Source organism: Pundamilia nyererei, unplaced genomic scaffold (assembly GCF_000239375.1).
Source record: "Pundamilia nyererei isolate P.nyererei 1_Seehausen unplaced genomic scaffold, PunNye1.0 scaffold00039, whole genome shotgun sequence".
Taxonomy (NCBI): Eukaryota; Metazoa; Chordata; class Actinopteri; order Cichliformes; family Cichlidae; genus Pundamilia; species Pundamilia nyererei.
The window spans coordinates 3,013,369-3,029,781 of record NW_005187440.1 but is presented as its reverse complement, the minus strand read 5'-3'; the positions used below and the strand labels follow the sequence as shown (position 1 = coordinate 3,029,781).

Here is a 16,413-nt window from a genome sequence, read left to right as displayed (position 1 = left end):
TCAGAGTTACCAAGTGCCACCAAAAAAACCTACATGATTTTGAGAGTTTCTGTAGAGATGAGTGGGACAAAATCTCTCCTGGAATTTGTGCAAACCTGATGATCAAGCTCTCCCGAGGGTTTCTTAAGGTAAGATAAGATAAGATAAGATAACCTTTATTAGTCCCACACGTGGGAAATTTGTTTTGTCACAGCAGGAAGTGGACAGTGCAAAAGTTATGAAGCAAAAATTAGAATACAATAAGAATAAATACAGTACACAGCTGTACAGAATAGAATAAAATAAAATACTATATACAGTAGAATAAAATATACAATAAGATAAAAATAGAATACAAATGCTTAATACAACTGAGTAAAAATACAACGATGCCAGAAAAGATTATTGCACTTAGTGTTATGGCACATGTATGGATGTGTGTGCTTGATCAGTTAAAGTCTTTATTATGGAGTCTGACAGCAGTGGGGAGGAAAGACCTGTGAAATCTCTCCGTCCCACACCGTGGGTGCCGCAGTCTCCCACTGAAGGAGCTGCTCAGTGCTGTCACAGTCTGCTGCATGGGGTGGGAGATGTTGTCCAACAGGGATGACAGCTTAGCCGCCATTCTCCTGTCACTCACCACCTCCACTGGGTCCAGAGGGCATCCTAGAACAAGAACTTCTCCAAGAACCGAGTCATGTTTACCTAATTTGCAGTTCTTATACTTTGACTGCAGTTTCTAGCATTTGGTGGAAGTGTCAGGATGAGTTGAACATTAAGTTGAGCAGGGTTAGTGGAATTTTACAATGAACTCAAGGACGTGAAGAAAGGTGACATTCAGCAGAGAGTCTTCTAGTAACAGGTTGCTCTAAATCTGACATTTAGTTGCAATGAAACAATGGTTTTTTTTTCTCTCTCTCTCTCTTCCCCCGTTTTGTTTCCCGTTACCCTCTCTTCCACAGCTCTGCAGGTAGCTCCAGTTCTGGAACTACCTGTTCCTGGTTTGCAGTTACTGGTCACACCAGCCTATCAAGTGCTTCTATTTGTTTTCTGTCTCTTTGCTCTTTTTCCAGCTCCTCACTTTCCCTTCATCCCAAACTGGTCGAAGTAGTTTGTTGCCCTTGCCGAATCTGGTTTTGCTGGTACAATACAATTACAGCCACCACTAATTGTACATGATACTGAAGACACTGTAGGGATGGTGCAGTGGTTGGCGCCATCCTCCTCGTTGGCTGGGGCCTCTTTTTGTGCAATTCATACGTCATCTCCACAGATGTGGACGTGTGTGTCCTGTTAATTAGTGCTGGTCATAGATGTAAATGTGAGAGCGAATGGTTGACTGGTGACTTGGTGCACTGGGTTTCCCCAGATGACCCAGTTCAGTGACTGCTTTGGTAATCGATTACCTCAATGATTGCTAAAGACAGAGCCTCTATCACGTCTCAGCTTGTTCCCTGGATCACCTGACTCCAAGTAGCTTTAAAAAACAACTGCTAGGAAAAATAGGCTCACATCATTTTTCTAGCATGGACAGTGAGTTACTTGTGTGTTCGATAAAGACATATTAAGTACAACTGCTGTTAATATTTATTAGTTTACATGGTTTGCATTTGTCTGTGATTTTGATGAAGGTCAGACTTCACTTTATGAGTAACCCTCGGATAAATCCTTTTAAGTACGAGCCTCTGTTTGGCAAGGTCTGAAGGACTGTGAGTCATTGGATTCTGTTTGGATCTTGATGACCCATTCATCTGATTTTGCATCTTCTATTTGACTATGTTGATGCTTCAAGGACAGCCTGAGTCTTTTTTATCTAATTGGAGAGATAGTACATACTCATGTGGAAGAGAGAGTAGACACAGGAAGACTGTGAAAAACTCTCATTGGAAGGATACCTGCTGCAATACCTGCACTCATCTCTTTCACGCTTCGTATATGACACGATTATGGAGTTTGAGAACAAACGTATGTAACAATGATCAGTGAAAACCAAAATCATTAACGCTTTGAGGTCTGGATTTAAGTTAAAATAAAAACTGTATTCAAATTAAAATTTCATTAAATAAAAAATTAGGTTACAACTAATTAATGAAGCATTCCTGTTTTTAATTTTTCTTATCATTACAACAGGGGTAACATGATTATGCGGACAATTTAAATGACAATTTAAAGGTCCGTGTAATTTTGCTAACAGCACACGGCTTCTGGAGACTGAACTTAACAAAATTTGCCAAGAAGTGTTTTTGAAACTTTTGCCTTCTTTTTTCTTCTTGTCTTTACTGTCAACAAGTCGGATGACAGACCTGAGAGAAGGTCACTGCTGAAGTTAAACTTCCCACATCCAATAAAAATGTGAAGGGCAAACAGACCGGTTAAGTTTAAATTTGGGATAAAGGTGTTATATTTCCACTAATATGGATGTGTTAGAGATCTGGGACAAAGCTTTGACAGGTTAGGTTCAAAATTACTTCAAATCAAAGCAGGTAAACAAGAAAACAAATCATTTAAAAGGGTGTGTTTTACAGTTGACTGTAAACTTATTATTTATCTTTATGACTTCAAAACAGTCATAGAGAAGGAGTTTATCCTCTCCAGTTTTCCTTGTTGTCGTCACTGTTATCGAGAAAACGATGGCTCTAAGGAGGATGTTTACGACTTCCTCGGAGACTCAAATGAGCCGTATAAAAACAGATCACGTGCTGATCAGATTTTCCATGGGGGATGGAAACTCTGTGCATAGCTTTCCAAAATAAAGAATAACTTCTGAACTGAGTTCAGTCAATATTTCTGTTTGGTGTGAAATTATAATTTTCCATCATACTCTGACCTTAACTGACAACATGCAGCATTAATGGACGTACTTATGCCGACACAGTATTATGCATTACTGCAGATGGGCCAAATGACTTTTGGAAAATGATATGTTGTACAAAATAAACACCTGCTCAGACACACACACATGCAATGAGAATACAAACTTGCATGCATCTTTACATTTTCCACAAAACTTATTTACAAAAAATTAACCAACAATGATGCCTTTTTTTTTCTGCGCACCACCAGGAACCTCTAGTAAGTATGTGTGTATTCTGGCAACATTAGCGTTCACTTTAAAGTGTCCGTTAATGTTGCCAGAAATCGTGGAAAAGATTGTGACAGCTCGTGTTGTTGCAAGGGATGAATTCAATTGATGGGTGGAAATTCACTTGGATTACTTGGAAGGAAAAAGAAAAGAAATGTACAATTATTTGTCAGTTAGAATCTGATGAGAAGGGTCGTCACAGAGCAGAATCACAGATGGATGTGGGAGAAACTGATTGAATTTCCAAAGTCTAGACATTAGTAGTGTCTATTTGTGAACTTATCGAGATTTTGGAGGCAATGCACTGGGCAACTGAACTAAGGTGGAGATGGGGAGGCGGAGGACGATACTATTTAAAGACAGTGGTAGATCATGATGACTTTTAAGTCTAAGAGACTAGGGGCTGATGGGCTGATGAGAATGTGGGTAGACAGAGTAGTGACACTAAAAATTTGAAAGAGCTGAATTCAAGTTACAGCAAAACAGAAGAGATGAGAAAACCAGGGCAGCGATAACACCTCATATTACCAACAGCATTGTAGCTAGAACACAAGAATTTAGATGTTTCTTATTAAGCTTTGATAAAGTGAGTTTTGCTCATGAAAAGAATAAATAACCAGAGAGACTTTATATAAATGCAGCAGAGTACTCTTTGTAGTCATACTTTTGAAAACAATTATGACATTTAATTTTTTTCTTTTCTTTTTAAAAACTCCGTATGACCTTAGGAGAACTCCTAATTCTACTAATTCATAAGAATTTATTTATTTACAGACATTTACTTACAGTCCCAACTGCAAAGTTGATCAAAAAGTAAAGTTTTAAGTCTAACCTTAAAAGAAGAGAGGGCATCTGTCTCCTGAACCCAAACTGGGAGCTGAAAGCTCTGCCTCCCATTCTACTTTTGGAACCCGTAGGAACCACAAGTAGTGCTCTGTTTGGATGAGGACAGGTAGTCTTGTGATGCAATGAGGCCTGCTTATTAGGACTCTGTAATATGAAATATGAATGTGGGGTTGAGGCTGGATTATTGATGAGGCAAAATGGAAAACTTTCTTGAGACCACAGATCATCAGGCGGATGTATTCTAAAATGTGGGAACCACTAATATAAGCAAATATGATTAATGAATCTTCTTTTTTACAAAATCCTGAGACACTATCTTGGAAAAGATTTCTTGTCAGGATTTAGTTTTAAGACCATCGAACTGAATGGTTTAAAGTGAAAAACAAAAATCCTTGCAGTATAATGTATTGTTTTGAACACAGTGCATTATATTGTACATTATAAGTGAAAACGACTCTTGCGAGTCCAAAAAAAGAAAAAAGTGGAAGGAATTCATTCAGATTCATTGTGGGTTTGGGGTCACCAGGGGCTCTCACAGTTTAATACAACCTCAGGAAACAGTGGGTGTACATAGTGGAGCAGTAAAAGTAGCAACTGAATACAAGAAAGTAATCAAATATTGACTCCAGACTCAATGACAATGAGAAGCCTACACAAATAAAATTCTCATGGGGTTTGGGTACTGTCTTCTCTGTCTTGTATATCACAGTTTTCAGTCAACTTGCTGACCTCCTGAGGACGCACTGTACTTTGATATATATATATTGCCTGGATTTCATAGGGCCAAACCCCAGAAGGACAAATAACACGATTCACCAGCACCTGATTAAATGAAGTGACTCCAGGTGTGTTCACGTGATGTTCCCAGTGTGCTCGTTCATGCATCACAGTGTGAGTTTAGCTGTTTTAATATAAACTAGTAATACATGTATAAACTCCACTCTCAGTACATGTGGTGTAGCACTGTTATCAACAACTATTGCTGTGCCATGAGGTCTCATAGCGCTGTTGTAATAGTTGCACAAACAACATAAGCATATTATTAGTATTTGCATTTTAGCTTCATTGTTTGCATCCACTCCTCTATTTATGAACGAGGTGATTTCTATGAAAATGAACGAGTCACAGCTGCTGGTAAACAAAGTAAATATCTGGATTTCCATGAAAATCAAACAAGTTGCAGCTTCTCGTCTCGTCAAGGTCGAGAAACTTGCTAGAGTGTCACAATCAGGCCCAGATAAAGAGAGAATTCACGGGCAGTTTCGCCTGTGTGTGCATCCTGTGAGCACTTCAGAGGCAGCCTCTGAGGCACGGCTTTACAAAAAAACACATGAAAACGTAGAACATGGAATTTCAAACTTGTACTTCAGCAGCGCTTTCTTTGGGTAGACGTGAAATAATGACTACCTGCAGGTGATTAAAGACGTCTCAACGGGGAAATGGATGGAACGCTTTCCAAGTACCACAGTTAATTAATTTTACTTAATTGCTTTCAATCACTGTGAATATTCATCACCATGTCAGAGATGTGTATTGTCGAAGGTGTAGCATTAACATTAGTAGTAAATAGTAGCAATAATAGTGAACAAATTAGTAGACTTGTTTAGTAGCAGAGTGGAATTAAGACTTTAACACCACCAGTGGTGTTAGAAAAGTAGCTTTGGTGTTTGAACGAAGCATGACGTCATTGTCTCAAAAGTGCCTCGTAAGGGCTTCTCTTCATTGACTCCCCGTTAAATTCAGAATCAAATTTAAAACCCTTCTCCTCATATACAAGGTCTTGAATAATCAGGCCCCATCTTATCTTAAAGACCTCACAGTGGTAGGCTCCTAGGATTTTAAAAGTAGAATGGGAGAGAGAGCCTTCAGCTTTCAGGCACTTTTTCTGTGGAACCCAGTTTGGAGCTGGTTCACCTCTTTTCACTCGCCATGCGTTTATACACCACTATGCATTTAACCGTTATTTATTATTAATCTCTGTCTTTCTTCCACAGTGTCTGCCACCCCCCTCCGGTTCTCCCAGAGGTTTCTTCCTGTTAAAAGGGAACTTTTCCTTCCCACTGTCGCCAAGTGCTTGCTCATAGAAGGTCATCTGATTGTTGGGGTTTTCTCTGTTTAATTACTGGACCTTTACTTTACACTATATATCGCACCTTAAGGTGACTGTCATTTTGATATAGCGCCTATATAAATCTAATTAAATAGAACTGAGTTGAATTGAAAAAATGGTAAAATTAATATATATGTCGCATTATAATGGAAAGAGTTTAGAAGATCAAATTTCAAATCAAATACGCAATTGTATCCCAGTGCCATTTTTCTTGTAAACATGAAAATATCTTTGCAGACCTATTTTATATGTATTGGCTCTGATTTTGAGTTGCTGGAAGTAGATCACTGGAACGTGCAGACACGAACAAATATTCAAAAGTAGGTTACAGTCAAGTGAAGCGAAAGGAAACAGTTTGTCTTTGAACAGTAGATGTAGGCAGATTAAAAACAATGTGTAAATTTGCCTGTAGGACATTCCAAGACTGGTGATTTTTGTTTGCTATTGTCCATAAATTCCATGGGAAAAGGGCAGCAACGTGTTTCTCGGTATTTTCCTCTGAACGCTGAATCTCAATGTTCTTACTGACTATCAAGTAAATATTTAAACAAGAAATGCCTCGAGTGACCTGCATATTTATGTAAATGGTGCGTTGCTTGGAGCCCTTGCAACACCTTAAATTCTTGACAAGTTTATCACACAACTATGTGACACTGTGTAGCATTTATCTACACACTGCACAACTCAAATGAGTGCAATTCAGTCTTACTATAAAGTTAAAAATCTGAATGTATGAAAATAAACTTAATTATAATAATAACTGTAATCTTTTACATCAGGTGTCTTGCTGGCAGGTTTTTGCACATTTTGTCTGAAATAGGGAAAAGACACTTGACACTTTCGTTGCTGTTAGGCTTCATGTTGGAGCTTAGAGTAGAAAGACGTGGAGACAGCGCCCCCATATGGTCATAATCCTGATGTACTTGTTATTGTTCGCCACGAAAACATCACGTGATTTCATTCACCTGACGACTGCCTCTTAGGCCACGTGTATCATCCCAGCAAACGCGTCTTACCCTGCGTTATATTTCTATACAAGCAGAAGAATGTTATTCACCTCTTTTGAGGTTAGGCTTGTAATCAGTGTGAATTTCATATATAGTGAGTAAATTTAGGTCAAAGGAACAAACATTTTACATGATATGATGATCAGAAGAAAAACAGAGTAGAATAATGTGTAAAGAACAGAAAGATTTTAAAAATCTATGTGCTTTGACTATATGTAATATAGTTCCTAGAAAAGCAAGGCCCCTTATTGCCCAACTGCCCTGTTAAATCAATTGTCTGACAACAACCTTAAATACAAAGTTTGCATAAAGACACTACAAAGACTAGATAACACTAGAATTACAATTTACATATGTAAATGGTCTTTTCCTGTATAAACAGGGTATTTTGTTATTTTACATCAACCAATCATACCCTGCTTTTTTCCTCCTTCCTGGTCTTTCTGAATAACCTACATGAACTAAAAATAATCTCACTATACTCACATTTTGAAGCGGACAACCTATGCTAAGATAAAATAAATAAATAAATAATGGCTTAAAATTGGTCCGTTATAGAGGGTTAAGGTAGAACCCAAAGGTTCGTGTATAATAAACAACTGACAATTAAACAGTCTTGGAAGCTTATTTAAAAAGTATGATAAGTCATGCTTTATTACAAAAATATTCCAAATACTGTACACTTGTTCTGAACATGTGCAAAATGTCAAAAAAATATTTACAATTCCAGTAAACAGAATTTAAAAAAAAACATATAATGACCAATTGATCGGATTGAGTTTGAACCTAGAAAAACGGAAACGTTCTCGTAGAGATATTAAGCCCAAACTGAAGAAACAACACAGACACAACATCCAAGTGACAGGAATGCAACAATGAGAATGTTATTTACATGCGCAAGTATAAGACACAAAAGACCCACCAGGCTGGATCCATGCACACAAATTTTAAATGTAAAGTACTTGATTGAAATGTAAGATTGATGCGATTCAAATGTTAGTAGAGTTCCAAGTAAACAGGTTTCTGTGTAAATGGACATAGTGGTTATAACCACACGCTCAAAGATACAACGGTTGATTCTAAGGTCCTCAAAAGAATTTGTAAAATTTAAAAAACAAAACCATATCCCACACACACACTTTTCCAGTTTTCTCCCAGTAAGAAATGCACTGGTCTCAAATTTGAGTTCATGGTTATAACATGAGTCTGCTCCTCCACATCAAGTCTTCTTTGTCCCTTTCACCCTCTATCAGAAGACTCTTTCACAGGCACGGAAATTTCTCAGACCAGGAGCAACAAGAGTTCTGTTTTTAATCACAAAGTCCTTCTTTTACAGAGATGTTGGCCTTTTTTTCATTTAATTTGCAGGAGCTTCATCTTGTTTCCTAAAAGCAGAAGAGGAACAATTAAGTGATGAACACTAACCTTTTAAAATGAACATTTATTGGAGTGACACTTACCCAGTCCTTTAAGAAATTTGTTCACACCACTTGGCTCAGGCTCAGGGCATGAATCCAGATACTCAGCCACTCTGGTTTCAAAGAGACCTGTGGGAAAGATGGAAAGACAGTAGCAGAAAAAAAGGATTAGACAGTCTTCATATGCTACAGCTCATTACGCACAGACCAGATGTCTAAAAATGTAGAAACGCAGTAGAAAAGTGCATTATTCCCATCACACTGATAAAGATCTACATACTCATGGTCTCTTTTACATGCAGGATCAAAGTTTGTCTCACCTTATTTTTCACTTACACCGTATCAAACGTGTGTATGCACAGTTTGAATTTATGTGTGTGGTCTGCACATCTTTTTAAATAGCATTGAGTGGGAAAAGGCTTATGCATACTTTTTGTCCGTTTATACGCCCAGCCCCTAGTGCTTGCATGCAGGGAAAATTGTTTTCACTCAGTTTTAGGCTCGCTTGTTGTGACTCATTTAATTTAATGCATATGTCTGCTTTAATATGATTCAACACTGCTATTTATCCATTTACCGGTTATGTGGAAACAATGACTTGTTTATTTCAACTTTGATGCAACATCTTGCAGGATGATGTTTTATATTTTTCACATTCATCTGTCCCACCAAGATGTACAACGTTGGCTACGTTTCACTGTGAAGCTGGATGAATTCTAAATTTCTGTTTTGCTTTTGTATTTTGCTGTTTATTGGCACAGCTCTGCAGTTATTATGTTAAAAGGTAAAGTCAGCCTCTGAAGCAATGAAATCTAAATCGAGCACAGTTCCAGCTGGCATGAGTGTCTCCCGCTGCCTCATGATTTAGTTTTACCTATTTTTTTCAGAACTCTAACAGTGGAAACAAAATATTCCCAAACAGAAAAAAACATAACATCTAAAAAAATGACCTCTTCCTCCTCCCTTGCGCAGCTCCTTGTCCTGAATGAAACCAGCAAACATCTGAGTGTCCATGAAGAGCTGCAGGAACTGCCGGACTCCCCGAGAGGGATGAGATTTGCGGAAACTGTCCCGCTGGAGCTCCTTGTTGCCATTGGGGGACTCGACCATGTGGAGTGGATAGTGTCCCACTAGCTCCACGAACAATCGCACAAACGCCTCCGACATCAAGGAGCTCAAATCAGTTTGCTGGTCTGAATGATTAAATAAGGAAAATGTTAGCACAGCAGTAAGGTTAATACTTAATGAAATGCTAAAAGCCTATGATTACATGAAAAAAAGAACAACAACAAGGGGGTCATCAACACAAATCTGGTTAAAGATTTGTAATCACACAACTGGAACTAATGAGCAGAAAACAGAATGTGCATTGATCTGCAGTAGGTTTGCCCTGCTGTGCTGCTGACATTTGCAGCTCATTTCTGCACAGCCAGATTTAGCTGGCAGAACAAAAGGACACACTGATAGTGCTATGATGAAAACTGATGCCAGCAAATATTCTTCTCATCGTCACTTTAAAAATGGAACTTCATCTTGTGATAGCGAGACTGTTTTGTAGATAAATCTTGTGTTCTTCGCGTTTGTTCCACCAACCTCCACATGTGTTTCCATTTTCTTCTCTCAGAATATCTTGCCTCTCCTCCAGGATCTGCTGCAACGCCGCCTGGAGTTTACTGGGCAGAATGCAGTCCTCATCGCCCAGCTGTCACACATCACAAGAAGGGTCAACAGCAGTCACATGATGCAGTTTCTAAGCATGCATTTAATCCGTCACATTGTCTCATAGTTAATATCTATAGTAGCCTCAATATAAAAACATCAAATGTCACTCGTGTTTTCAATTTTTGCTGTGACAAACTAAATAATTATATTTGGTGCTTTGATCACATTGTTTTTTCATGCACTAGATTTAAAACCCAAGACCCAGTGTTAAACTTCAAAAGCACTCTGTACTGGGAAATGTAGCCATTTACTGTTTAATGTGCAAGAATGCAACAGGCCAAAGGAGCAGAATGCCTCCAGCCCACACTGTGCAAGTCAAAGATTTTTAGCCCTTTATTCATAAATTCAAACTGAATGGAGGGATGTTTCTAGAATTACTCATTATGTGTATACTAATATAATGAGCACAACCACACAAAAGTCTGTCAATGACTGAAAAGACTTACTGTTAACTGACAAAATTGCAGCACTGAATCAGCCTTAATGTTTTGATTGTGACAGGACTATGTTCTGGGCTTACATCCCATATAATTTGTCACTCTCAAAATATTCAGCATGCTACCGAGGGACAAGTGTAGGCAAAGCCATCTTTTTGACTGAGACCACACCTATCATTCCCATTATACGTTGTGTGTACACACCTGAATGACAAACTTGTTTGCACACAGATCCACTATGAGCACCTGGGAAGACAGCAAGAAGAAGAATTGACAGTTACTAACTGTAAGACTTAACAATTGTGTAATAAGAGTTATATAAAGGTCCAGTGAGTGTGAGTTACAGTGTGCTGCTGCACAGTGGAAGCAACAGCATGCGTGGAGTGAATATACAGCCAATAAACCATTACACAGGCAGGACTGTCTTTTTAAAGCTCTAATTGTTTTCAAAATTATTTTTACAGACCTCTTCAATGGGAAGCTCCAGCACCTGTGGCAGGCAGGGTGCCAGCACCCCAATGAGGAATGGGGTGGGGGAACAGCTGATGTCCAGCATGCTGGCTGGTAACACCGGCACGAAGGTGTGCTGCCAAGTAAACGGGTAGAGCAGCGCCAAGGCTGCGTGGCTGCAGCGTGACAGCACACTGCAGTGAAGAGATTAGATGAGAGATGAGGTTTATCAAAACACTATTCATGCAATTCCCACACAGATCACATGACACTGAGATATCAATCATGGCTCCCTAAAGATAGAGGATGGCCACATGTATTATTTTTCCACCAAACACTCACAATAAACTGTAAGAGCTTTCAGCAAAACGCCTTAAGTATCAAAGGATTCTCTTAATGCAACTGATCTATGTTAATCCTCTTAGTTCAGCAGTCACTGCTACTCCTGCTGACACTCCTCGTCCCTTTACAGAAAGTTGCATGCGTGCTGTGAAAATCCTCCTCCGCTTTCACCTGGTTGCTCAACTTCTACAGCTAACATTTTCTTGGTTTTGCCAAAGAGCCTTTTTTGTGTTTTTCAAACAGTATCTGTAGCCTCACTAAGATATTCAATCTTTAAAAGGTGAATCGCTAATTTCCCCCAACATTTTCAGCTGCTCTTAGCAAAAAGCCAAATTTCAAATAAAGCTACTTGGAAAAGAAATTTAAAAAAATTTCTCATGGACATTTACTTACGATCTACATTTAATAACTTTCTAATTACCATCAGTCACTTTTAGAGCACTTAGCAGAGCAGTAATTGCTTGCCATGCTATTAGAAACTTTTAATTAGTAATTTAGTGTATGTGATCTTTTGATTTTTCTTAATTAATTTTAGACTGTGTCACTTTCTCTAATGTGGCAGTCTCTATTTTTTAAGCTCAGTGTAACAAGCAGCTCACAGATGTTACTTAAATGATGTAAAACACAGTTAATTTCACCATGTGCAATGTGTTATTTATACCCATTGTTAGCATTTCTATATTACTATTTGGTTATTTGGCTAGAGTAAAAGTGAGTTATGGTAACTGGATCAGAGAAACACATTGGTGCAGCATTGCTCGGGTATTGGCATATAACTCTGCACTAAGGTTGTACACATACCAGTCATATGCTTGAAGTTCCAGGCCTGATTAGTTTCGAGTTTGTCTCTTTTGCTCTCTATATCCCACTCTGCTCTCTAAATGTAGCATCTGAGCATTCTGTCTTTCCTCACAGCTCAAAATTGTATTCAGTGTGACTTGTTTTGAGCTGTTTTGTGTATGTAGCAATTTTTAGTTATCCTACAAGGATACAAATGATGTTAAAAGAAGCCTCCATGTCAGCCTGAGCACAGACAAACTAGAGTGCATCATGCATGATCCGGGCAGCATATGAACTACTTGGTGTGAACAAAAGCCAAACCAATGTTGGACAGAAATCGGTGTTACATCCTGTATCACCTAATGTTCTCACAACTTTTTGAAACAGGCGCTCAGCTTTAACAGGAACTGTTAGAAGTTTGACATAACAATGCAAACTTACAAAGGCATATATCATGGTGGAGCGAATTACCCACTATATTGCTGTATTATAGCCATCAATGCCTGACTGGTCCTGCTGTGAGATGCATGCTACCACATCATACCTGAGTTTGTCAGCGACAAAGATGACTCTCCTCTCGAGCAGAAGGGAGGCGAAAACCTGCAGGAGTTTTGTGACACTGAGACATTCCAGCAGACTGTCAAAGTCCACATGCTCCAGTCTGGAGTCCACAGGTCGGCATAAAGTCAGTTCCTTGCAAAGCAATGAGAGCACACTCAGTCAGGCTAAATATAAATTGTAGTTGTTGACAGTGTGTATGAATGGCTGAAATGTTTATGCAAAACTAAGCCTTTTAGGATGCTGAATACCCATGTTCATGTTGTTCGATCTTTTATCTGCCAGATCACCAGAGACTTATGAATGATTAGAGCCAGGGGTTTTGTTCTGTTCTAGCCACATATCGAATAAACATAATTCCAGGAACTAGAGGTTGTTTTTCTTTTTTTAAAGAATGAAATCTGATACGTGCATTTCAGCCTTGTAATTCCTCCGATACAAGTTTTTCCATGTGGGTATGCCAAACAAAAGCATAAAAAGCACCTGGGGAGATAAGTGTGTTTTTTTGTCCTGACTCTCTCCCCTCATCCCCAACTGGTCAGGGCAGATGGCCGCCCCTCCCTGAGCCACGCTCTGCCTGAGGTTTCTTCCTGTTAAAAGGGAGTTTTCATTCTTCCCACTGTTTTCAAGTGCTTGCTCGCAGGGGGTAAAATATGATTATTGGGGTTTTTTCTCCATTATAGTAGGATCTTCAACTTGAGCACGTTGAGGCAACTGTTGTGATTTCGCTATTTAAGTAAAACGGTGTTGAAATGAACTGAATATGATGCTGAGCTCTTGAATTTTAAGAGGTTATAGTCAATGGTCAAATGATAGATGGGGACTTTAGATATAGGTTTTAAATCTAGGACTTCCAAATGTAAGGCTTTGACTTTGCCACACTTCCTGAGTTTTACTGGAAAGGATCCTTACTTTGCATATTTTGACTCTGTAAAACAGAAGTGATCAAACAGTTTGCTGTCAGTGTTTAAAAACACATATATATGTTGCAGCATGGCTGAGCCCTATTGTTTTCACAAATACCCTAAAATTTTGAGTCATTCTGAGTTTGCAGAAGGGAGTGGCTAGAAGGAGCAAAACTACTAATTAACATTTCCTCTTTTGGTTTCAGGCTTACCTCACTCCCAGCGCCTGGGACGAAGCTCTTAACGGTAACTGTGCGTCCAGGGGCTGGAAAAGGAGCTTCCATCACAGTACGCATAAAAGGGTACACGAGAGCCGGAGATATTTCTCTGCGCCTCTCCACCTCTTCCAGAATCTGGTCAGACAAAGCCAGATGAATCAATTTTTGCATGCAGATGGGGTTTTCCTTCAGAGCACACTACTGGTTGTTAATTTCCCTCAGGCCAGCTGAAGGATGGATGAGACACAGTTACATGCATACGATTTCCTTTTGGGAAAGAACCCCACACCCAGTGACTCCTCAGGATTATCTTCTAGTGCACCCTCATCCTATCTTTAAACATGCAGTTTTAAGGCAGCGGGTTTCACAATCTTCAGGGGATTAGCACTAAACTGTAGTCGATCCAGCTCTTTTCATGTCGCAGTAAAAAGTTCTATCAGCAGAAATATGTGTGCACATGTGTTGTGTCTTTACCTTTGCAAAAAGATTGAAACAGCCCAGCTTGCTGACAATACAGTGCACCTCAGGAAGTCTCTTCCCCTTTCCACTGGGCTTAAAGAGACAGTTTCAAATGATAAAAAGGAAGAAACAGGGATGTCATTACAACACCATTAAACACGGCATATCTCTCTCAGTCTCTAAAATAGCAGGAGTAGAAAATCCTAAAAGTCATAAAGTCCCTATCCATGTTTTTCATAGTGGCAATCGGTTTTTTCCCCCCATGTCCTCTTCATTAGATGTAACATCCAATGTTAAAACTATAAAAAAAAACTGAAAAATCTGCAAAAAAAAACTGCTTGGACAATAAAATTTAAGTAGAATATCAATGGCATAAAGCTAATCTGGATCAGGATCCATCACAATCCACAGAATATAGGCCATAAAAATGACAAAAGCAAGCTGGAGCATAATTTGGGTGCAGACCCATGAAGTGATCACTTGGTGTACCGGTAAGTTGGATTAAATCCTATTGAGATTCTTTGTAATCATGACTGGACCGTTTTGTTGTTATGAAAGCAGTCATATGAAGTTATTCTCTAACTGCAAATTGAAGATTTCTAAGTGCAGGAAAACCGGGCGGCACAAGTAATCTGAGCATGAGTTTTATGCTTTGGGGATTTACAGCAGACACTTTGCAATGGTTTCCGCCATGTTACAAACACAATTACTGGATTAATCAAGAAAATAACCTGCAGGTTAATGAAGTGAAATTGAAATAGATGTTAATGACACAGTATCTGAAGCAGCGTCTGGAGAAACAGCAAAACTGAAAAAGCTCTCTAAGTTGTGCGAGTTGAGAAAAACAAAATATAAAACTCTCCACATTCGATGTGGCCTAGATCTGTCTGTACTACCCAACAACAAAGTTTATCGCAGACATCTTAACAAGACAATTGCAATAGCAGTAACAAAGCAAAAGAAAAGCACAACACTTGTCATAATTTCAACATACAAAACTGAACCCTTCTCAGGCCAAGGAAAAGGGAACATGATGAAATTCTTCTTGCTCTCTGTCATTAATACAGAAGTGGTTTATGGTCTGTGACTCACATCTCCTAAGAGATGTTGAGTAAGCACAGGGCAGGCTGCCATATCATGACACACACACACACACGAACATTTGAGTCAAATGCTCACCAGGATCTTACGGCAGTAACAAAACCAGCGGCTGCCATCTTCTCCAGTCAGGACAAAGGAAAACGTCTCGCTGTCAACGCAAACACAGATAATGCTATTTATCCGAGGTAATTTAACCATGATGTTCCATGTATAAAAATTGGTGGGAAAAAGAGCTGGCTTGATATGAATGATTTCATTATGGAATCATTTCATTATAATTAATTAAACAGGAAAAACACTACACTAAATAAAGACAGACAGAACAGAAAATATGTACATGTACATATTTGTCGTCTGGTAGTTTGTATTGGCACAGATGCATATTTTAGAGGCAGGAAGGGAGTGCAAGTTCTGAGCATAACCCTCATTACAACAATGAACCGCACATAGACAAAATGCATACCCAATTCCCCTTAGCACTCCAATTTAATTAGATCAGACAAAACTTTAATCATCCCTGTGGGGAATTTAAGTGATTGCAACAGTGATTTATGGGTTACAACTAATAGCTGGAGATATTAATAGAAAAAGAGGAAATGGGGTAATAAACATGGCATAAATAAGAACGCTGAACAATACAAAGTCAACAAAAGGACTCCAACACAAAGAAAATGAAAGGAAGATGAAGAAATAATACAGTCTCATGTTACCATTACATCACTGGCTTAGCTTTGCTGTGACACAGCATACATCAGGCATGGTGTTAAAACATTGTTGTTGTGTTTAAGCTGACCTAGGCATCAGTGCAGAAGGTTTCCAGTCCTGAGAATCAGGGAAGCAGAACCTTGGGATCACCTTCAGCTGATCCTCAGCTTCTTTGGAAAGCCGGGACGACTTCTCAAACTGAAAGAGAAAAACTCAAGGCTACTACAGGCCAGTCGATTCCCAGAGATCCAATAAAATCAATAAAACAAACAACAACAAAAAAAACACCAAAAA

General features: G+C 38.9%; 1 protein-coding gene across 2 annotated transcripts in view; it reads right to left on the bottom strand.

Moving 5' to 3' along the window:
• Positions 1-7,651: 7,651 nt before the first annotated feature.
• The window catches only part of dennd2c (DENN/MADD domain containing 2C), an 18,735-nt gene continuing 9,973 nt past the window's right edge, over positions 7,652-16,413 (bottom strand). For both annotated transcript variants that reach the window (XM_005730802.1, XM_005730803.1), the window contains exons 9-19: positions 16,208-16,317; positions 15,493-15,562; positions 14,329-14,406; positions 13,849-13,989; positions 12,718-12,866; positions 11,068-11,245; positions 10,806-10,847; positions 10,036-10,144; positions 9,393-9,635; positions 8,485-8,571; positions 7,652-8,409 (exon numbers count right to left, since the gene is read on the bottom strand). In XM_005730802.1, coding sequence (XP_005730859.1) covers positions 8,378-8,409; positions 8,485-8,571; positions 9,393-9,635; positions 10,036-10,144; positions 10,806-10,847; positions 11,068-11,245; positions 12,718-12,866; positions 13,849-13,989; positions 14,329-14,406; positions 15,493-15,562; positions 16,208-16,317 — 1,239 coding nt within the window. In that variant the 3' untranslated portion in view covers positions 7,652-8,377. The remainder of the gene's footprint in view (positions 8,410-8,484; positions 8,572-9,392; positions 9,636-10,035; positions 10,145-10,805; positions 10,848-11,067; positions 11,246-12,717; positions 12,867-13,848; positions 13,990-14,328; positions 14,407-15,492; positions 15,563-16,207; positions 16,318-16,413) is intronic.